Source organism: Pseudoliparis swirei, chromosome 22, assembly GCF_029220125.1.
Source record: "Pseudoliparis swirei isolate HS2019 ecotype Mariana Trench chromosome 22, NWPU_hadal_v1, whole genome shotgun sequence".
In the NCBI taxonomy this organism is placed as follows: domain Eukaryota; kingdom Metazoa; phylum Chordata; class Actinopteri; order Perciformes; family Liparidae; genus Pseudoliparis; species Pseudoliparis swirei.
Window position 1 is genome coordinate 9,638,466 of NC_079409.1, and position 23,069 is coordinate 9,661,534.

The 23,069-nt window shown below is 41.3% G+C and overlaps 3 protein-coding genes across 3 annotated transcripts; 2 read left to right on the forward strand and 1 right to left on the reverse strand.

The window, feature by feature from the left end:
- Positions 1–312: 312 nt before the first annotated feature.
- Positions 313–6,030, reverse strand: serinc2l (serine incorporator 2, like). The gene is made up of 10 exons (XM_056443659.1): positions 5,951–6,030; positions 5,433–5,594; positions 5,106–5,293; positions 4,934–5,013; positions 4,625–4,762; positions 4,282–4,451; positions 4,107–4,197; positions 3,046–3,196; positions 2,751–2,960; positions 313–2,132 (listed from the first exon to the last, which is right to left on the reverse strand). The coding sequence occupies exons 1-10, from the start codon at positions 5,987–5,989 to the stop codon at positions 1,994–1,996; spliced, it is 1,368 nt and encodes a 455-aa protein (XP_056299634.1). The 5' UTR covers positions 5,990–6,030; the 3' UTR covers positions 313–1,993.
- A 3,892-nt stretch (positions 6,031–9,922) lies between these two features.
- On the forward strand, positions 9,923–12,651 carry stmn1b (stathmin 1b). The gene is made up of 5 exons (XM_056444031.1): positions 9,923–10,021; positions 11,052–11,097; positions 11,677–11,855; positions 11,969–12,160; positions 12,254–12,651. The coding sequence occupies exons 2-5, from the start codon at positions 11,070–11,072 to the stop codon at positions 12,314–12,316; spliced, it is 462 nt and encodes a 153-aa protein (XP_056300006.1). The 5' UTR covers positions 9,923–10,021; positions 11,052–11,069; the 3' UTR covers positions 12,317–12,651.
- A 3,466-nt stretch (positions 12,652–16,117) lies between these two features.
- Positions 16,118–21,629, forward strand: paqr7b (progestin and adipoQ receptor family member VII, b). Its single transcript, XM_056444290.1, has 2 exons — positions 16,118–16,191; positions 18,111–21,629. Exon 2 carries the CDS (start codon positions 18,117–18,119, stop codon positions 19,173–19,175), a length of 1,059 nt encoding a protein of 352 aa, XP_056300265.1. The 5' UTR covers positions 16,118–16,191; positions 18,111–18,116; the 3' UTR covers positions 19,176–21,629.
- The last annotated feature ends 1,440 nt before the right edge of the window (positions 21,630–23,069 follow it).

Sequence of the window (23,069 nt, forward strand, 5' to 3'; positions counted from 1 at the left end):
TTGGAGTGTCATCTCTGCATGTGATATACATCTGTCCTTCACCCAGAGTAGGGAGCATGCTGTGATGTGGAGATCAGCCCCTCCTTTGTCCTCAACGCTGGTACCTCATGACCTGAATCCATGGGGTGATGTACGTCGGCAGTACTCTCACACCATCTGCACCCTGGTGACGCATTAGCAACAGGGAGAGGTTATGCACAATCAATAACATCCTAGGGGCTCTTAAATAATCCCCCTCTTCTATTTGACATTTTACTTGGGAAACAAGTGAAAGGGTCATTTAGAGGCTCAATCAAGACAGAGAATAAGTGATATATTTCTATATTATCTTTATTAAGAACAGCATTTATACATTAATTACAATATTAATTCATGTCATAAGCCCATGCCTTAGTGGCGAGGCGTAATAAACACACGTCAGCATTCGTGTTTTCATATTGTTGAAATGCAGCACTACAATAAGGCATGTTTTTTTTGAAATCATAAAGGTTATGATCTAAATAGAGAAAGCTTTCGCACACTTGCAGGTCAACAGGTGTGTAAGAGAATACAGTATAGTATACAATCGACAATATAAAACCAAAAAACTCCTGCACACAGTCTTCTTCACTTGTATTCAGAGATATTTAATGTCAACGTTAACTTTAGATGATTAGTATTCTTTATTGATGTCATTTTGTGACCTGATTGGTCTACCAACCTATTTAGGACATGCTCTCTCATTGTTTTGTAAAGTACCCGATGAAGGTCTGTGTACCGAAACCGCTTTTTGTTCTAAAAGGTAAAACAGTCAAATGTCAAAAGACAAAAATTCATCCCAACACTTTGAAAAACTCTATTCATAATACTCATTATGCAGCCGGACAGGACATCCAATTCCTGTGTGGGCATTGAAATGTTTGAAAATAACACAACTGAAACAAACCCTCAGTATTGTACCAACAAAAAAAGTAAAGTACCAACAATACCGGTCTTATTTAAACCTATTGAAAGTAAGGTAACTAATATAACATGCGTGCAATTATTGTATCACCATCACGACCATAAACTGCAACCATTTACGAGCAATCCATTATTTCGGAAATGTATCATTGTTTTGTAACGATTCAAGAGTAATTGTTTCAACGTATCTCAATAGCCCGCTTTGCTGCAACACTCTGGAAATAATGGGATTTGTGAGAGCACAGGCCTCCTGAAGCGTAGCGCTGCACATGGCACGGACTGCTCTGGATCAATACATGTCTCCCTGCTTCAAACAGACTATACTGGTACAGGTTGCTGCCTGTGGCTCCACAGGGCCAAATACAGCCAGACATGGAAAGGCGTAGCACCAGAGATAAAATATCCTATGTTGGAGTGGACAAGGAAGGGCTGAGATTTGACTGGTCTATTAAGAATCTCTGGCTTGAGGTGTAATGACGTGGATTTGCATACAGGCGGGCGGCTAAAGGGAAGCCCTATGATCTGTAGGGCGTGTCATATTAGTCTTATCTAATTCTCACACTCAACTCACTCTGGGGCTCCGAAGGAGGGTTTCTCCTAGTTGCCTTCAGCACTAAGAGAGTCCAGCTAATCAGGGTATCCAGACCTGGCCAATCAGAGAAGTCAGAGGCATTGAGAAAGTGCCTTGTTGTTGAGTCTTTGTGAAAGTTCAGACTACATCAGGCAGAAAGTAGGGATTTGCCTATGAAGGAAAGTCATTGGCAAAAAACCCCACAACATCTTCACGGCAAAACCATCATCAATGAGGACAACTAATAAATCCATTTATATTTTCAAGTAATTTGTGATTATTGCACAAAATATTCACACAGAGAAGTAAAACAACAAAAGAACAATCAAATCCGGGATAATTAATTGGAGAAAAAAAATGCATTTCCTTAACAGCATCCTTCCCCTTTCCTTCATAGCATCCTTCCCAGCATCCTTCCCACAGCGGGATACCCAGGGAAATAAACAAAACAACCAAATGCAGCTAAAAGACAAGGCATACTCAGTTGAAATCCCTATTGGGGAAGATGAGAGGGGCGATGAGGGTCCAGAGGTAGACTCCGAGGCCCAGCCAGCTGGAGCTCATCTTCACCCACACAGCTGGCATACTGCTCTGCATGGCCTGGGTGGTGGTCTCTGGTCTGAGGTAGGAGAGAGGTAAAAGCACAATTTAAACCAAGTTAACGGAACACATGCGCAGGCATGTGTGTTCTCATATTTTTCAAATATGGCCAATAAATGATTGGAAACTTCACTGTAGAGGATGAGCTTTCTGATTTTAGAAAATGACATTCAAGTGGCGAGGTGCCCTCTGGTGGACATACAGGAGGTCGACAATGCCTGAACAACAACTACTGAAAGCTTCTGGTTTCAAAATGTTTGGGCATCACAAAATCATCACACATAGTACACTCTTGCATGAGATAATGCAGTACACATTTAAAGAATTGTGCTGTCAGTTTGAGTCATAATCTGTCCATGTTTATCTAATATTGTAACGGGATCAAGCTTGCATCAGGATCTTGTCAAGTTCAACTACAATCACATCTGTTGATCACAGATTTCTTTAAAAATGGTTCAGTTCCTTCATGTGTGCCAGTGAGCCCTCGTGTGCAGCGTCAGGACCCTGGAACTACCTGAACTTGATGGAATGCAGTTTTTCTGGCAGTTTCAAAAATGTCTGATGTAAAAGGCAGAGTCTCTGCCCTTTGGGTGCCGTATGTGACACGTTTAACAGTCTGTAGGTGACAGATACTTACTGGTACCAGTTGGTGAGAGTCATCATGATGTACAGAGACGCCAAACAGAGGTGGAAGTGGAAAACAGAGTAGCTGTAAGTGACTCTGTCCTCCTCGTCGTCCACGGCCCTGAGTATGCCGTCCTCTCCCACCACACCCCCTCCACCTGACCCTCTACCCTCCTCTGTCTGCATCAACTTGTTGACCTGGGTGTTACTGGATGAACGGATACTGGGGAAGAGACGGAGAGAGACAGGTTTACAAAAATAATACGGAACTGGACATATTGTATAATTTGTGATGGTTTTAAACCTACCTGGCGTAGAGAGTGCAGAAGAGGAAGATGATCAGGCCAACAATGCTCTGAGCGTCCCACAACTGCACCTGCCTTTGGGTGCCGTCACCAGATGGCTCAGTGGTGTTGACGTTGGTCACTAGACTCAACAGGCTGGGGTTACAATTTCGATCTAAGAGATCAGAGCGAACACACATGAGATATTTTTTTACACTTTAATAAGTAACCTCATTGAAAACATCATAAGAGAGACAACATGTTCACGCTTGACATTATCTTGTAATAATCTTGAATTGACCGTAATGGCAATAACATTTTATAATTCAGATATCAATTTACCTAAATGTTGACACTGAAGATGCAGGAAACACATTAGCAGGTGATAAGAGATGGATTTGGAAATATTTGCATGTTGGTAACAAAGTGTACATGTTTTCATGTTCATGAATACATAGCTACGCCTTACATTAAAATAAATGTGAAAACACAGTTGTCCCAACAGGGTTCCATCAACACTAGTTTTCAAAGTGTTTTCTTAAATGTCACAACAGTGAAACACCCAAACAGAGAGAACAGTTTTTGTCCTGTTATATTTTCTTGTTACAGTAGCACGTTTTAATGGGTCATATTTGCAATGGAAAATAAGCAGCTGTTGCTTCTAATATCTAGCAATGACAACAGTGTGTGCAGTGTTACAACATCGGTAAACCAAGAAGGAGGAAGTTCATTTGGAATGACATAGAATAATAGCATTTCTTCAAATAAAACTGAAGTCCAATTAAATGTGGATTGTCTCGATGCATTTCAAATGTTTTGTGTAAATGTTTTTCAAAGGCCGGACTGTAGATACTACTAATCCTACCGCCACCACTAGCGTAGGGAAGGTGTGCCAACTATTAGCAAAAAGCAGCTCTTTGTTTCTATAGCTTGCCATGTAAAAACTTACCAGCATGATCAAAATGCTGCAGTAGATAATCAGCAAATAGATATATTGACAGAAAACAGTGAGAATTATTACAATTGAACAACCAGAACCTAGAGAAGAGAGCTGCATCTGTGGAACAAGACAAGAGGAGACTCACTTGGATTGTTGGTCATTGCGGACCAAGTGACATACATGGTGTAGAGGGAGATGAGTGAAGCCTGGAGCAAACCGGAGTGTGGCTGAGCTTCCTGTAACAAACAGGACAGACGTACACTTAATGTGTTTCCAAGTACATCTGTATCAGTACGGTCTTAGACTGGTCCACACTGTACCTGGATCTTGGGCAGAATGGAGACGATGGAAATGATGACGCAGAGGATGAGGTTGATGCTGATGAAGACCTTGTGCTCTGTGCAGTCGTCAGGCTTTGTGTAGTAAACGTAGAAAAGCACCACAGCAGTGAAAGTTAGAGCATAGTTGAGGAAGGTGAAAGACAGCAGGCCTGGAGATGACACGGATACGCATTAACACAGATGGCTTAAAACCACAGACAAAGAGTTCTACTGATTTGGCTGGCAGAGCAGATACTATTCGAATATTATGTTAATTGTATAACTGATCCTTTGGCAAATATGTAGCATAATAATAAATGCCTCCTTCAAGTGACTGCTGTACCTGCAAACCAGCATTTGTTGTCACCCTCTTCAGCATTTCCTACCCACGCCTTATTCCAGGAGTGGGCAAAATCGATGAGAAGAATAAGTTGGATCAGAATGAAGATGAAGGATCCCACAATTCCGAAGAAAAACCACACTGTGAAATGAAAAAGAAGCACATCTAAAACAGTTTGCCGAAACTGATGATCAGAAAGATATTTCTCCTTTGTTAAATTCACTTATGATTCAGTCAAGTCAGTGTCTGCTTAATAAAAATATATACCGTATTTTTGACTGTTCATAGTAATTCAACAGAATATGTTAGTACCCGTATGAAATGTTCCATCAGGGATGTAAAACGCTCCCACTGTAATTCCAATCAGGATCAGAAATTTAAAGAACCAGAACCTGTCAAATAAATGGTTACAAACCCATTGTCAGTACAGCAGACGGACACAAGTAGCACATCCCTCAACGCATGTCTTTAATCAGGCACTTACCCATTTTGAATAGCCGCACGAGGGTCTTTGCTGCTACGGACACGAATCATGATGGCCCAGAAGAGAAAGAAGAAGCAGGTCATGGCGAAGCACATGCGGTACACAGACTTGAAGCCCAGAATGACATCACAGTTCACCTGGTTTTCAAAACCAGGTATAGCACTTCCTCCCTGGCAAAATCCGGGGATCTACAAAACAGCAGAAAACAATATGTAATTAATCTTACATAGAAAGAATAAATGTTTAAACTACTTTAACCGGTGTAACAGCATCATAACAACCATGAACACTATTACGCAACCGGATTGGGCGGAACAGTGATCTCACTTTACGGAGCTCCGTCTCCATTCCAGGAAGGATCATGATGATGGACACCATGGTACCCAGCAGCAAAAAGAAGGAGAACACCAGCCGAGTGATGGCGGAGTTGTTGGAGGAGGGACAGCAGCCACACAGCAGGCATGGTGCTGAGCCACACAGACAGGAAGCCTGTAAATGATGGAGAGGATGGTCAAAGGAGGGGGGAGAGAGTGTTAGGTTAAAGCTTCAGAGTGAGCTAGGTTAGGTTACCGGTGAATGGCCCGTTACGACACGCCCACTGCTGATTCATTTGCTTAGTAAGCTAACTTCCCTTATATGTTTAATGGGTCCAGTGCGGCTAATATTTGACGTAAAGTCCATACATTTACCGACGTAGCGCTGAAAGTACCGCTAATTCTTTAGCTAACGGCCACCTTAGTTTAGCGTTAGCGTACCTAACTTTAACACGAAGAGCTAGCTGACGTCACAGCCTGCCGTTAGTACCGGAAATAACGTTCATATTAGTATTGTGAGAATATACTTACGCAGCTGGCTGCAGAGCACAATGCCATACAAGCCCCCATTTTACGTGAAACGGGTGAAATTAACGTTAGTGTCTCGTAGCCGTTCGCTGACAGGTCAATGTACACAAAGAATCGGAAGTTAGTCAAATACCTTTCAAAATAAAGGTATTCACGATTAAAATCCCTTCACAATAAAACACCTCACTGTCGTATGCTCGGCGCACAAAGAGATGTATCTTTATTAATATATATAATAATAATAATAATAATAATAATAATACTAATAATAATACATTTTATTGAAATAAACCCATAAGAAATAAAACACACAGTGACAATGCAATAATGGATGTATTCGATTTACATGAGATGCAATGTACAATTCGCAATACGAATCATATTGCTTTGCACATATCCAAACTCTTGCATCGCGATGGTGGTCCACACGTTTCTCACTATGGGGCTATTAGACAAAGCTAAATGCTTCCTGAAACGGGAAGTATATCAACACTTGTAATTAATCTTCTTTACTTCATCCGAAGTCATCTGCCTACATGAATGTATTTTTGCCCTACCAGTTCATGTCTTAGAAAAACAATAAAATATGCGTAACATAAAATGTACTTTTAAATACGCAATTAATTGCTCCATATATTATGTGGATTATAGACATAAAGTAGTTTGATATACATTTTAAGGTTTATTTAGATATACAAGAAGAGTGGACTTGAAATGTATTCGATAAACACTAGAACACTGCTCATGTCTTATTCTCACCACTAGATGGTACTATGATGATTCTACAGAAGCAACCGGTTGTTGAATATAAAGCAATTAAATCAGAGTAAGATCTGGTGCAGTGTCAACCCAGCTGTGCCGTTCTCAAATATCTATTGGTTTATGATGAACGGCAACAGGGGGGCTCATTGCAGGACTAAGATTACTTTTTGAAGAATGTCTGGCAATGATATCCAATTCATTTGTGTTGAAATATATACTAAGATAAATGCCTGTACACCAGGGAAGGTGTGTGTCTTCAGGTCCTTGCAGGCTGTTGATAGTATCTGCACTAAGGTCAGAGATAGACAATAAAGCATAGAGGACAAGTGAGTCGATGATAGCTGTATCTCCTGATACTGACAAGAACTCTGTAATATTACTGGACTATATTTCTGATTAGTGAAACCCCAAGATTCCTTGAGGATACAGAGTAAATTAGTTTCCAGAGAAATAAGTGAAGATTTAAGGAGGTATACAACTAATGTGTGGGCTTTGAAGTGCAAGAGTTCCTTAACCCTTGTGTTGCCTTAGGGTCATTTTGACCCGAATCAATATTACACCCTCCCCCCGCCTTATGATTAATTTGACCCCATTCAATGTTTAATGTCGGTGTTGTTTTTTTTAACAAACAAAACAACATAAAGTGCCTCACACTTAAACTTAAAAACAAATTAAAATTAATTTTTTTTTTTTTTTTAATTGCTGGCGTCAAATTGAACCCAAAGGGTAAAAAAAGTAAAAAGGTAAAGGGAACAGGGGGGTGAACATCGAATCAAATAAAAAAAAATAAAAGCGAGGGTCAAAAATTTTGGTTGGCAAAAATGACCCTAAGGCAACACAAGGGTTAAAACGGTCTGCAATTAAAATGTTCATGATTGGTAATCGAGCATGTTGATGGTGATGCATTTTCAGCAGTACAATGAAAATATCAACAAATTAAAAGCGTAATTGTAATGCATGTCCACTGATAAAGAAGACAGAAATCTCAGTGTCATTATAAAAGGGATCCTTAAAAACATACTACTGTTTTAAAGAAAGATATATAAATGTAGACTTTGATTTATCCCCGTGGGGAAATTCTTCTCTGTATTTGACCCATCTTTAGTTATTAAGGAGTGCAGTGAAGTGCCCATGGAGCAACTGGGCGTTCAGTGTCTTGCTCAAGGAGACTTCGAACCGGGTACCTTGTGCGGGATGAACACTCATGCCCATGAGCTACAGCCGACCAAATTTACATCACATTTGTTTGTTTTCAGGTAACATATATTGCTAATTAAAAGCTACGATGAGGCAGCCTTTTTGCAGAGGTTTTCTATCGTTAAACATGCAGCTATTAGCTGTCTTCGGGGAGCTAGTGTCCACCCAGGAATCAAAATAAGTCTATAGTGTTCTTGCATGCATGTGGTGAGGTACTTTTCAAGCTGAGTAAGCCCCTGTGTAACCAACCTTTGTCATCCATTGGGCGTGTAAGCCACTCACCCGTCTTGTATAATCACCTCTTTGTTTTGACACTGATGGGCTTTCTTAGCCGGCAGCAGTTGGCAGCTACTGTTTGTGTAACGAAGCTACCAGGATTAAAACTTTACTTTCATCATCACTCTTTCACTCTTTCATCATTCACTCCAAGGACATTCTCGTAATTTTACTTTAAAATAAGATCCATCAAAGGAAAACATATTATTGTTTCAGTTTATTGTAGACTAATCTGTTGGAACCTTCCTGAACAGGAAGTACATCCTCTGATGGGCCTTTTTCCTGGTGGTTGCTATGTTTGGCGCCCAGTGTGGCTTCTGATGATGGTGGATTCCAGAAACCGGACGGATTCCACAGTAGACACGATGATGTTCAGTATGTTAAATGGGGCAGTGCCATCCGTTCAACCAGGTTGTGTGATGTCAGAGTCAGGGCAGGTTAGGGATATGAATTTGGGCTTTTTAAACCTGCAGTAAAACACATTCAGGCCATCTGCCTGTTGATAGTTCTACAGCGTTGGGTCGTTGGCCGAACATCTTTCAGCTTTTCAGTCTTGCTTCATCACTACTCTGATCTTTTTTGTCCGTGTGTTTCTGGTCTGGTTGTACAGGATTAAGTCCCCAGTTCTGCAGGCGACCTGCTTGCCCTGAAGCTACCTGTGTTTAGTTGTTAAGCAGGATTTATTGTTGTAGTATAATTTTTGTCGGCACGCACATGTCTTAAAAAAACCCAATGTAGGATGTCACATGATTACAGGCTCCATCCTTTTCTGAAGCTGCAGCCAAAAAAACACCAGTGCAGTCAATTAGGCTCTAGCTGAAACACGTCCACTGTGCCCTTATTATGGTGCCCTTATACTAGGTCATTTCTGTGTTTTCCCACCCACATCAGTAGTTTGTGTGGCTGGAGTGTTTCCTTCTGCTATATGCGTACACGATAGAGCAATTCTGTACCGTATACGAGAATGTAACATTTAGGCCAGAGAGAGCTCTGATTAACTGACACACTTAATGTTAGCTTTACTTTTGCTTTATTATTAATAGGCCTGGTATTCAAGACACACTGTGCAGTTCCAGTGTTAAATGTTGTAACATGTTCCTCTATATTCTGTATTACAGGTGTGAAGCACCCAGTCCCCTCAATAAGATTTAAAAAATGATTGTGTAACTGTCCTGCATTATGGAGCTCTTTGAGGTTTGTTCTGTGTACAAGTGGGCACGTGATGTCCGCTATCATTTTGGAACAGATGTCAATACTCCCACACTGGAAAAGCCAACCCGTTCTAGGAAGTCCTCCAGCTAGGAACCTCCAGCTTACTGCCAGTGGACTGAGTGGAGCATCTTTATTCAAACTCAAAAAGGTCAATGAAGAACACGTTTCAGTTGTTGAATATGGCATGCACTGTAATTGAATCTGTATTTTATCAACGATTAGAACTTCAATGCAATAAAACTGATTTGTCAGTACCTTTCTAAACTATATGTCCTAATACCTGCCAGGTTACTTTCAAAGTAACATTGACTGACTGAATTGCATATCTACATTTAACACACACGATTTAATGAACGCGACAGAGCTCTGGATATGCGCAGGCTTGTTTTGCTCTCCACGCCACGAGGTCGTGCCAGCTTTGTGTGTCTGTTATTTCTGCCTGGCGCTCCTGGCCCTGAGGTTACAACGCCCCCTGTGATTGGTGGGTTTGGACCAATCAATGCAAAGAGCTTTGGGGACGGTTGGGGTGAAGAGGTTTTTGCGCGAAGAAGGTGTAGATGTTGGCGGTTCTGAGCAGAGAAGAGGAAGAAGAAGCAGCAGCAGCTCTTCAAGCCGAGACACTTGACGGTGAGAACAAAGCCTTTATGCTAATGTTTAGCCGGGCTTTCAGACCATTTAAACCAAGTCTCGATGGAGTTAAAGGTCAATGTGGTCACTTTTTTTGTGTTTGTTCACCAACGCCGAAGTAATTTGCAGTCACGTTAATTAGTGGACTTCATTGTTGTGCAGGTCGAAAAAAAAAAAAGCTTTTAAAAATACATTCACGCTGGATCCACAACGTTCATTTATTTACACATCTTAATACACACTGTGACTCACTTTGGCAGGCTGTTAGTAGTGTTTTTGTGTCGACAATAGGCTAACTGTTTAACAACGTCATAACGATAAGTTTAACTAACTAGATTAACTTAAGTTAAAGTTAACTCAGCCACCTGTCGTGGTGTAGTCCGTGATTTATTTTGTCTTGCTCTTCACCACCGTTCTCACATTTCATTACCTTTTCTAAAGTGACTGTGTGCTCCTGAGTATTTCAAGTGTGTGTGCTTGTTCTGCATGTCTCCCGCCCCGCCCCCGCCATTTTGGTCAAAAACACTCGAGCACTTTTTACCCGACACGTGATCAGCTCTCTGACATCGTGGCCTCGCGGTGCTCGACAGACCCTCCTCCCACTGTGACACCGTCACACGCTCATATTGTACTAGTGAGGAGGAGAACTTGTTCTGCCTGACAAGTCCTGTCATGTTGTCACCGGTAGCCTGACATATTATGCACAACTATAATATAGAGTATAATGTGCAGCTATGCAGCACTGACTGTATGTCTTATGATGAGAAGATTACCAATGGCATCAAATGTAACGGCATGTGTATCCATGGAGCAGGAGGGACAACTTGACTATGCTTATCTATCAAAACATGCACTGTTGCTGCTGGGCTGCTCTTGCTGAGAGGTGCATGCGTGCACACGTGCATGCTGCAAAAAGTAGCACTCTTTCATTTGTAGACAGATGACCAAAGTACATTTAAAGCTTACCCAGCTCGTATTATTAGACATATCTTGCTAAATAATAATCTCTTTGTTTCATTTGATCTTCTAGTGGTATAAAAGAGGCAACATGTCTGCTGAAATGGCAAACTGTGGAGGTAGGTGTTGTTAAGTGGTCTTGTATCTACAATAGGAAAGCCATGTTATGATTGTAAATGCTTTTAAATAATTCATATTATAAAGGTATTGTGAAGCAAAGTTGCTATGTCCTGTACATCTCTGATACAGTCAACAAGATGCAAACATATTCTTCAACTTTATACAAGTAATTAGGAACCATTTAAGTGTTAAGATGCATTGCAAAAAAGTGACCTGTAAAGCAGCTCTCATGCAATTCTAAAAACAGGCTTTGGTTTGTCACGTCTTGTTTTCATTTACCTTTCATTGGAAACTAAAAATTCGGCCACAGCAGGGATTATTGTTCTTCTCTGACCTCTCTCAAACAAAGCAGTGACCTCTAAAAGAGCAGTGGTGGTCCGACTCAACCTCCTTTAATATCCTCAGTCAGACAAACAAACTCAATGGAAGCATACATATCTCCTAAAGTGCAGATATAGTTGATTAATTTTTGCTCGTCATTTATCATTCATCAAATAAAAATGGCTTATTCATTGAAAATATGAATATGAAATAAAGTATGAGTATGTTGTGACACTGACCTCATCACACATCTGCAGAGATCCAAGTGAAGGAGCTAAACAAGCGTGCTTCCGGTCATGCATTCGAGGTCATCCTGAACCCCTCAGCCCCAGAGGGCAGGAGCAACTCCCCTTGCCCATTGTCCCCTCTTAAGAAAAAGGAAACCTCACTGGATGAGATTAAGAGGAAACTGGAAGCTGCAGAAGAGAGACGCAAGGTATTATCAATCAACTACAACTTTGAATACGAAGATATCAGCTGTAGCGCTTCGCACATTGGTTGAGGATTCAGGTTCTTCCTGCAAAAATCTCTTTTTTGTCATTTTGTCAGAGCCACGAGGCTGATTTGCTGAAACACTTAGCGGAAAAACGGGAGCACGAGAAGGAGGTCATCCAGAAGGCCTTGGAAGAAGACTGCAACTTCAGCAAGATGGCTAAAGAGAAACTTAATCAGAAGATGGAAGCAACCAAAGAGAACCGCAGCGCAAGGATGGCAGCCCTCAATGAGAAGTTCAAGGAGAAGGTGAGTTCCTAATGGCTCGTCAACCTATGTCACGCCTTATGTTGAAATAATAAACTACAGTTTTGTGATGCTTCTGCTTATGAACACTAACAGGACAAGAAGTTCGAAGAAGTGAGGAAGAACAAGGAGGCAATAAAAGTAGTGGATTTGGTTTAGGAACTGGAAAACAGTCTTTACATCTCCTAAGATAAACTTTATTTTTTTAAACTGCCGCTTCTACGATGTTGTCTGTTGTGTTAGTTCTGCTTTTGCTGTTGATGTTAGATCGGGTGTGCAAATAGTCAGGTTTTACTTCACTGGTAGATTTCTTATTGGCAGCTGAATAGACTAGATTTTGTGGCACAAACTATACTTTTTTTTGAGAGACATTACTTATATTTTGTAATGTTAAAATGAACGAATAGTAATGTTCTGTACGGTTGTTCATTTTGCATGTTTGAATATAGTGTATGATACTCAGGTTCAATCATTAAACTATATTCCCAATTTGTTTTCTTTTACTGTCTTTGTGTGTGTGTGGGGGGGGCTGTTTGTGCCTCATGAGGGTTAAAGATGAACTGTTATATTTCCATAACTTGTAACGAAAACAAACTAGTCAAGTGTCATACAGTGTACTTAGTGATACGTTGACACTGCTGACACCTAGTGGCATCAGGTAATATTGAAATAGTTTGAAGCCGTTGCTCTCAAGCGGTCCCAAAATAAATGTGAAGGATATTACATGACAACAATGTTGTTGTTGTTTTTAAATCTTTGTACGAATCTTAACAGGATAAAATAAACCAGAGATCACTCTTTAGTTGAACCTGGCCACAACCAACACACATGGAACCAATGACTACCCTGACAAGATGGTGGCACACACTCGAGGGCTCTTTCAAGCCTATCTACACATTCTACACTAACTGATTACACAAAATTATTTTTAGTTCTGGTTTTTGGGAGGAGGGAGAGTGGGATACTGATAATGTTCCCTAAAGCGGTTCATTGTAACAGAAGCAACATACTTTTCTCACCTGCATGCCGCATGAGCTTGCAACATTTTGGGCATATTCAGAATTCTTGTCTTACAGGTTTGTTTACACTTGCTGGCTTCTTGCACAGTTGCAGTCAGTGTCGAGGCTGTCGGCCATGTTGGAAACTAGCTCAGAGCAGTTTGTGTTTGTGTGCTCAGCGATGATTCAGCCTGTTGTCTGGAAGGTTCTGGTCATGGAGCAGTGCTTGTGAAGTGCAATTAAAAACGCTATGGACATAGTAAATGACAGACAGTTGCAGTAAAGGATCAATTCATTTCCTCAATAAGACATTGAAATAAATACTTCTTACTGGGCTTAATGCCAACCAAAGACCAATAGAAAAATTGCTCTTTGAGAAGCACAGAAATATAATCTTGAAATCTAAGTAGTTGGTAGTGTTTGAAATGAGTCTTTATTGCTATGTGCACACACAAACACACACACACTCATACACAGACATAAATCGTTCATAGTACTAATCTCTTCTACATTTTAGTTAATGTCCGCTTCTTAACACTATAAACATTAATAAAGTTGACTTTCAATACAAATCATTATGAAACATTTGACATATTTTGGTTTCTGACAACTTTTGGATGGTTCAACATCGTTGCTGTACCTAAGAAACAAACATAACAAGGTTTAAAATGCAATTCTACTAAAAAAAAATCATTTTGTTTGGCCTAAATTGGCTTAAAGATTAGTGGATTATCAGGTAATAAATTATGAGATGCGGCTGGGAGTTGTAAATTCCCCAAAATATAGATGCTGCAAGTTGACCCTTAATATACATTTCCCTTTCATCTTCAGGCATATCAAGGTCATTTTACTCTTCTGGAGGCAGACTGCAGTTCAGATGGAGGAAACTCAGGAGTGTCACCCGTTACCAACGTTGATATTTGTCTCCTGCCCAGCTCTGTTCCCTGGTCTGATTTTGTAAACCCTTCTATTGTTCTCCAACCAGTGATGAGTGAATGGTCCCAGTCCTCCTGGATTTTATTGCATCTAAGTGGATGATTCTTTTGGAAGACGGGCAGCATTTAGGGTCAGTTGCCTGTAAAGTTACAAAGTAACGGGGTCCAGCACCACCAAGAGAATGACTGCACGCTGGCCTTTGGTCATCTTTTATAATATAATGGATTTATCGGCCTACAGTGCGATTATTTCTAAGGTGCATCTTTCTTGAGGAACTCGGGAAAGCACTCGTGGTGCCGCACACACAACAAGGTCAGCACAAACCGAGGACCTCGTCTCTAGCCACAGTGAGGGAGATCCTGTATTGTATGTGTGTATGTGTGTATGTGTATATGTGTGTGTGCATGTGTACGTTGCAGGGGATCGGGATCAGTAGAAAGAAAAGTAATCCTTATCTTTATCTTTCTAGGTTACTGCCGCAGGGGGGAAAGGATGTTGCTGGATGTTTGGGATCTTGCTCATGATCATGACTTTCCCTGGCTCCAAATAATGAATCGTGCTCTTAGCCTCTGTTGTAGATCATCCAGGAGGAAATGAATACTCCAAAAAATATTCAGCGCTATCGTACACACACCCTGAATCCTTCTCTGTTGGGTAAATCCACTTCAGGTTGGTTTGATTCATGAAAACAATGCCGATCTTTCAGAAGCTCTGAGTCTAACAAAAGAAACGTTGTTTCTGAACACTTCACAAGGGAAAGTCGCAGCCTCCAAACTGATTTGACCACACAAGTTGAGAATGTTTGTTTTGATAACAACATGAGATCCAGCTGGGTTGTGACTTGTTTGGATGTCAACATAGAAACCAAAACAAATTGAAAGAAGGGATGTCCAATTTAACTTTCATTTGGATACAATGTCATGCTTCACATTCTCGCTTTGCTTACAACACCTATCTCACTTTTAAAGGGTATTTGAATCTAGGAACTTTGCATTTGTATAGGCCATTTAAGTCACTGCGCACTTCATTTATCTACAGGCTTTACGTTATTTTTATTTTGGAGTATGGAATAAGAAATGAATATTGTTCACACAACTGAAATTTAACCTCAACATTTATTAAATCTATTGAACCTGTGTGGCAGCCTATAGACACACACTACATGCAGGCGTGAGGCGACACACACAATGGTGGAATGTAGAACATACATATTACATTCACAAAATCCACATTCAACTAGAAACCGAACATCATCTTAGTTTGTTAGTTGTTGAAACAGAATCATATCATATAAGTAAATAAACATTTTGAAAGATCCATTCAGCATAATGCACTTGCATCATACTTTGAATGTGGCAACACTACAGATTGTCATTTAAATGAATGTTAAGGATTGCCACTACGTAATTAATAGACTTAGAATTCAGGACTCCCATTTTAGTTAGTAGTGTTTTTAACTATCTTCTTCTTCTGTAGACAGCCTGAATGCAAGTGTGTGGCATAACAGAGAGCAGGCTGTCATCATCAGTCTGACCGTTGACCACCTGTGTGTGCATAGACTTCATATAAGAAAGCGTATTATTATACAACCACGAGGGATACCACTCTATTAAAAATATGTCCTTCATTACATAATGGTGTTCCCTCGTGAGTTAATATATCGAAATGATTCCTCATTTAGACTAGCAACTAATAACATTACTTATTAAAATATATACCCGTGTAACACATCTGAGGTCAACTATAAAGCAACAAACTGGTCCTCATCGGACCGAAATGCCTCATGAATTCATGTCAGTGGAAGAATTTCAGTGGAGGGCGTTTGGGCCGACCGGCCAGGTGGCAGCGCTCATTGGTCGAGCGACGCGCGCGGCCGCGTGAAAGAGCGGCACCGCGCTTGCCGATTGGCCGGAAGAGCCGCCCGTCTACGCCGCCCCGTCTCCTCCCAGCAGCTGCGCGGCGAGAGCCGCCAGGCGCTGCTCCCGTCACGCTCATCCTCTCTGCTCACCCCTTCAAACAATGTTACCTCTATTCTGCTCGGCTCTCCACCGCTCATCGACCGCTAAGCTCACGGCTCTGGATTGATTCGACGGTCTACCGGTACGTCCGCGACATATCTGTGCGCTTCATTTAAAAAAAATCCAAGCATGTTTTCCACCCGGTAAAACGCTAAAGTGGCATAACGGGAAAAACGGTCATTTTCTCAGGAACGTGCACACGGCGCAGGATTTAGATGCACACGGGGAGCTTTCAGGCTCGGGGGAAAGGGGAATGTACATTTTATTCCGGACACTGGAAAATTGAACAGACATATATATATTTTATTTATTTATTTGTATATATATATCTATATATATATCAGGTGCATATATTCGCTTGAGGGAATTCACAGCAACAGGCCCACACAGGCCTGGGGTATAAACATCCAATTGGGATCATCCTTATTTCTCACCGTCGAGCATGTTGTTTTTAGCCATTCATATTTAAAAGGCTTTGCAACCCTGGTTGGAAACGGGGTGTGTGGACGTCGGATGGGGTTATGTTACATAATCTCTTCCCGGTCATCACTCCACGCCTTTCCTCCTGAACCTCGGCCTGTGTTCCTCCCACACAGCCTGGGCTCTGCTCTCAGGACCCTCAAATATCTGGAGTGCACACATCCACTCAATGATGGTGCCACTGATTTCCCCCCTGGTCCCATATCTGTATGGTACATTGAGGCTTTTTGTCAGATTATTTAATCCATTGCTCTTTTCTTTCCATTTAATAGCATCACTATCCACTCTGTTTTACATCAAGATCTATTTTTAAATTCTAACTATTCCTCCTGAACATAGACGCTCCAGGAATTATCGTCGAGTTCCTCCACATTTCAGGAGGAGATTTTCCTCGTTTGAAATCATACGGATAATTGAAAAAGAAAGCCTCGTTGGCAGATTTTATAACCGTAAAGGCAGCTGAGGTCAGCGCTTTATTGCACCTGAGGTCCCGGGGTGTGAAACAGTCCTTCAAAGCGGTGCATCGAGTTGTAGAGCAGATTAAAAAGCTTGGGGACACTTTCAGAGACACTAATCAGCCTAAACACACACAAAAACTGACACAACTACTGACGCCACAAATAATACTCATATTCATCAGTTTGAGAAGATATCCATGATGCATGATGATTCCTAAAAAGAAGCAGGTTGATTCCTTTATTAAAATCGAGACACTTAAAACCACACTAATCAATATTTCTGTACAATAGAGCGACATGACTAATGTGAATGGGCTGGCTGTCAGTGGACAGCACACAGGGATATCACTCAGCACTGCAATTAATCTCCAAAGATCTTTTTAGTCGATGGCCTGTTGCTTTGGTGTTCTGGCCCATATCTCCACTCCCATCAACCTCGAGTCCAGCAGCTGCTTCCAGCAATAAACCGCTGGACACCACCTGCCCGGCACCCATCGGCAGACAGACACATTTAGCAACCAGCTGGTGAACATCGTGGAGCACTTGAGGAAAAGAGACAGAGCCTTTTCTGAGGAGTTACTGGGGAACAAAACAGCTAAAAAGAGGCCAGAAACATGGCTGCTGTTGGATGTGTTATGGAAACAGTTTGGTCCGATATTAAGTCAATGAAAATCAATTATTACACCTTTATGGACAAATGGTAATGAAAATGTCCTCAAGCGCACCATCAGTTACCTATTTTATTGTTTGACCAGATGTTTTCAGCTGTCTTAATGCCTATTCCACTAAATGCTCGTGGCAATTTCCCAGTCAAAAAAAGAGACTTGCTTTGCTTTAACAACTTAGAAACATAATTGAGAAAAGTATTCCGTAATATTTTCTGGGGGGTTAAATAGCCAAACTTCTAATGAATAGTAAATCATAATATTGCCTTTGCGATCGTCGTAGTAATGCAGGAAGGCCGACGCACACAGCGGACCTGGAGACGACCGTAGCTTAAAGACAGATGTTGACTAACCGACTGTTCGCTCATTCTTTCCGCCCTCCCCTCTCTGGCCTCCAGTTTGCCATGGCGACGGTGGTGATGGAGCGGATCGGCCGCCTGTTCATCAACGCGCAGCAGCTGCGTCAGATCCCCCAGCTGCTGGAGTCGGCCTTCCCCACGCTGCCTTGCACCGTGAAGGTGGTGGATGTTCCCTGGGTGTTCCGCGAGCGCCACATCCTCACCGGCTACAGGCAGCCGGACCAATGCTGGCGCTACTACTTCCTCACCCTCTTCCAAAGGCACAACGAGACCCTCAACGTGTGGACCCACCTGCTGGCCGCCTTCATCGTCCTGGTGAAGTGGCAGGAGATCTCGGAGACGGTGGATTTCTTGCGGGACCCTCACGCCCAGCCCCTCTTCATCGTCCTCCTGGCAGCCTTCACCTACCTCTCCTTCAGTGCCCTCGCTCACCTCCTCTCCGCCAAGTCCGAGCTCTCCTACTACAGCTTCTACTTCCTCGACTACGTGGGGGTTGCCGTCTACCAGTATGGCAGTGCCCTGGCGCACTACTACTACGCCATAGAGAAGGAGTGGCACACTCGAGTGCAGGGGCTCTTTTTGCCCGCGGCGGCGTTCTTGGCGTGGCTCACGTGCTTCGGCTGCTGCTACGGCAAATACGCGAGCCCCCAGCTGCCGAAGTTATCTCGCAAGCTCTGCCAAGTGGTGCCCTCAGCCTTGGCTTACTGTTTAGACATCAGCCCTGTGGTTCACCGCATCTACAGCTGCTACCAGGAGGGCTGCACCGACCCAGTGGTGGCGTACCATTTCTACCACGTGGTCTTTTTCCTAATCGGCGCCTATTTCTTCTGCTGCCCTCACCCGGAGAGTTTGTTCCCGGGGAAGTGTGACTTCATCGGCCAGGGCCACCAGATCTTCCACATATTCGTGGTGGTGTGCACCCTGATGCAGATCGAAGCGCTGAAAACAGACTTCACAGAGCGCCGCTCCTTCTACGAGCGCCTTCACGGCGATCTCGCCCACGACGCCGTCGCTCTCTTCATCTTCACGGCCTGCTGCAGTGCTCTGACCGCCTTCTGCGTGCACAATCGCGTCCGCGCCTCGCTGCACGAGAAGCAGCGGTGAGAGTTTAAAAAAAATGGTATAAATGTTTGAATGTTATCCGTTTATGCGAGTGACTTTTCATCGTTTCTTTATGTGATCTGCCAAACTAAAGCTAGAAAATAAGTGTAAAAGTGATTAATGGTGTGTTTTTGTGACTTAAAGTGAAGAAAATTGGATTCTTATCATTTGTCTGTAGCAATACAGGTTGTGCTGCATCTCGATGGCTCCATTAGATGTCTGCTTTTAGTCATTGTCTTAAAAGAATGTGCTTTTACTTTATTCAGGGTTCGTACGGTCATGGAAAACCTGGAAAAGTCATGGAATTTTAAAATGGTCATTTCCAGGCCTGGAAAAGTCATGGAAAAAAACTTAAATCATAAAAGTTTTGGAAAAGTCATGGAAATTTGTTAAAATCACATGTTTATTTTCGCCGAGTTTGAAATAATTAATATCTTTTTTAAAGAAAGACGCTCAAAATATAAGCCAGCGATAGCTCTCAATACGCAACATTTTCTACAGTTTTCATGTTTATACCGAGATTTCAGTTTGGTCATGGAAATTTGGTTTAAAGTCATGGAAACCCATTGGTCAAAATGTGTAAGAACCCTTTTTATAAAAATACACCTTCTGTCAAGATGAGCAGAACAACACAGATACGAGTTTCCTAATATGCCTTTTACCCAATTGTATTTACAACAATCTGACTGTCTTTAACAAATTGTAGCATTTCAAATCACAAGAGCATTTATATTTTACAATTTACAGTCCCATAAAACTTTGTATATTTCAGCCAGAAGCCAAATCTGATTTAAACTGCTAGTCTTGATATAGACTTCTGGCACCTTTGATTCTGTACCTCTCTAACGATCAAAGCAGGGATTTTAAAAAACATTTTATTTTATTATCAAGGCGCTAACACTAACGTTTGAACATATTCTGGGAAAGTTGGGTACCCAATTTGAAAACCAAATATTTCTTTGGGTGATAACATTCTGTTGAACTATTTAGCAAATGAGGCTGGCACTCAGTATTGGTCAAGAGAGAGAGAGAGAGATGGAAGATTACGGATGTCTAAGTTTTTTTTATTCAAAGGGCTGGGAGTTCAGCTTTTGCCTTTTCACATTCCATGATGTCAAAGCTTTTGCGCTCATTGTTTTCAATGTCGGTTGATCAGATTTGACACCCCAAAGCCACCTGGCTGGTGTTCTGCTTTTGTTTTGTTTTGTACGATGAATGTGTATGTGCCTCTATGCATGTATTTTGGTATATACTGTGGATATTAAGTGTGTGAATGTCTATGAAAGCTTAGCCTTGCACTTCTTTCTTACACTGTAAATACGCTGTATTTCTCTAGAACTTTGCTTGCATCCCATATTTCCTCCACAGCACTCAGAACTGAATGCATCTTTCCTCTGGTGGAACAGAGCGTGCGTGGTGTTCAGTGTCCAGCTGCCAATCGGACTTTAAATGACCATGAATACATCATTTTGTACTGCTGCACTGTTCCATTGGCGAGTCCTGATGTTTTTTTCTCTCTTAGTTTGATGACTTTTGAAGTGAAAATATCTCACAGATACGACTCACTGACAATGTTGCTTAGATTTGTACCTCACAGAAATCTATTTAATCATCTATATTCATTACTGCACTCTGTTCATAATGGTGTTTAATGTGCCAATGAATCTGTTATTGCTTCAGTGATGGCGCTACAGAGAGACGGACTGTCACAAGTTGATTTAAATGATGTCTTGACCTGACTGCGAACATGTCATCGGTGAAATTGAACCATAACGCCCCTAAATATGAAACTCACTATGGCGTTACCGACCTGGTCTCATCATGCACTGCCTGAAATCAACACTGTGTGTTTATATATATACACTATCGCTGACACCACTGGCTATGTTTACATGCATGGAGGTGTTAATGTGGTTATTCTGGTTTTGTGTTTACTCTTTAAAAAATGTCATAATCCCGAATAACCTGGAGAAACTTGTGCCCGAGATTTCCCTTGTTGTGATCAGTGATACATTGTTTGGCAACCAAATTGAGGCTCTCCTGCACAAGGCCCGCAAGTCCCTCACCAGCCATGCCTGTAACATGAATTTATTGTCCTGACTATCCAAAGAACCAAAAATATGACTCCTAATTTACGTCCCGTGTATCGACGGTAATTTGGAGTGGCAGCGGGAAAGTATTGTTCTCTAAATTAATTGTTTTTCGCAACATGATACTCTGCCACAGATAATCTAGGTTGCACGCCAAACTAAGACGATAACTAGAATACGGCCAGCACTCTTTACTGTGTAAGTGAATTTGTGTGTAAACATAGCCTCTGATGCCACCAAGGTTTCCCTTTATAAAAGCAGGGTGAGAAGGACCAGAATGTCTTCTGCCTCAAAAAAAAAGAAGAAATGTGTGACTGACTGTACTAATACTATGTTGTATTTAAGAAAAATAAAGTGTTACAGTAACTTCAAACTCTCTTTTTTGAATTCCTCACAGGTTACGGATTAAATGTAATTCAAGAAAGGCCATAATAACTTGACTTGCAAATAAAAACCTTATTGTGAAGTTAAACTGCTGCTAGATATTGAAGTTTAATAGGCGTTACATTTGTAGCACTTACCCATTTTAATCTGTATGAATGTGGTTTTCATTCCCCATATTCAAATGACCTCTGCCCTGTGACATTATGTTCATGTCTACCATGACGTTTTTTTATTTGCAAAACTTGAAAGAAAATTCAAAAGAATGTAATTCAAACCACATAGATTCAGATCGTAATAAATTAATTGGTATTCAGAAATGCAAGAAGTATTCAGGTGGTAGTATCTTTTCAGTTTCAGACAATTCAAATTATTTTGGATTTTCTTAAATTTCTTTGGTTCCATAAATCGCAACAAATTAATGCCAATATATTTTAAAAGTTGAAATTAATTTAAAATCTAATGTTAAGGTCATGCAAGTGTACATCTTACATTGTTTTATATCCCAACACATAAAAAGCTCTGCCAAGATGAGACTTCATGCTTTATTTCCTTTCTGGAGACGAGTCGTTTCAATAAACAATAAAATCAGGCAGTTCATTTTATTTCGAGATACAACTACTGGCAGAGTAATAGCCCCCGACTACAGAACATTAGTTGTTAGATGTAAATAATAGACCTGAAAGATCCAGCTGTTCGTCAGACCGCCTGTGTTCTCAGTCACCACTAGAGGGCAGCATTGTTGTTCCGGACGACAGTTGCAATTTGACAGCGAAGGAAAAACTGCAATTTCGGATTGATTCATCTCCGGTAAAACTGACTCAAGAGGTATTTTGAGATAAAAAACGTATTCTATGAATGCAGAAGATGGGTGTGGTCATAGTTTGGCAAGAATAACTAATCAGAGGGCTGTTCTTCACCAGAGTCGTGACTGAAGGAGGAGCAGTCAGTCACGGGGAGGTTTTGTTAAAGCCATAATGTTGATTATGGAACATACACACGTTTAGATTAGAAGGTACCCGTCAATGTCTAATGTGTAGCCTATTCAGTAATGAGCATTTTTCAGTAATTGAATAACAATGGGTAAACAAATGCGAATATTTAAATTATAGATGACACATTAAAAAGCCAGTGCACTGTTGGCCTGTTTACTGCTGCATGTTGATTCATGTAATATTATGTTGATCCCACTGGTGGCAAAAATGCAAAAACAGATGGCTTCTCTCCTCGGTACAGTATACATGAGTGAAATATAGATAAGCATATTTTTGCACAGAAGGCTCTAAATTGCATTTAGGATATCCCTCACACAATTTATTTCATCTCACAAAAAAAAAACATGTTTACAAAAATGTGTGTTTCCATTAGGGGGCACAAATGATCCGCATGTTGATGTATCACATCTCTTTAAAATGAATTTGCAGGT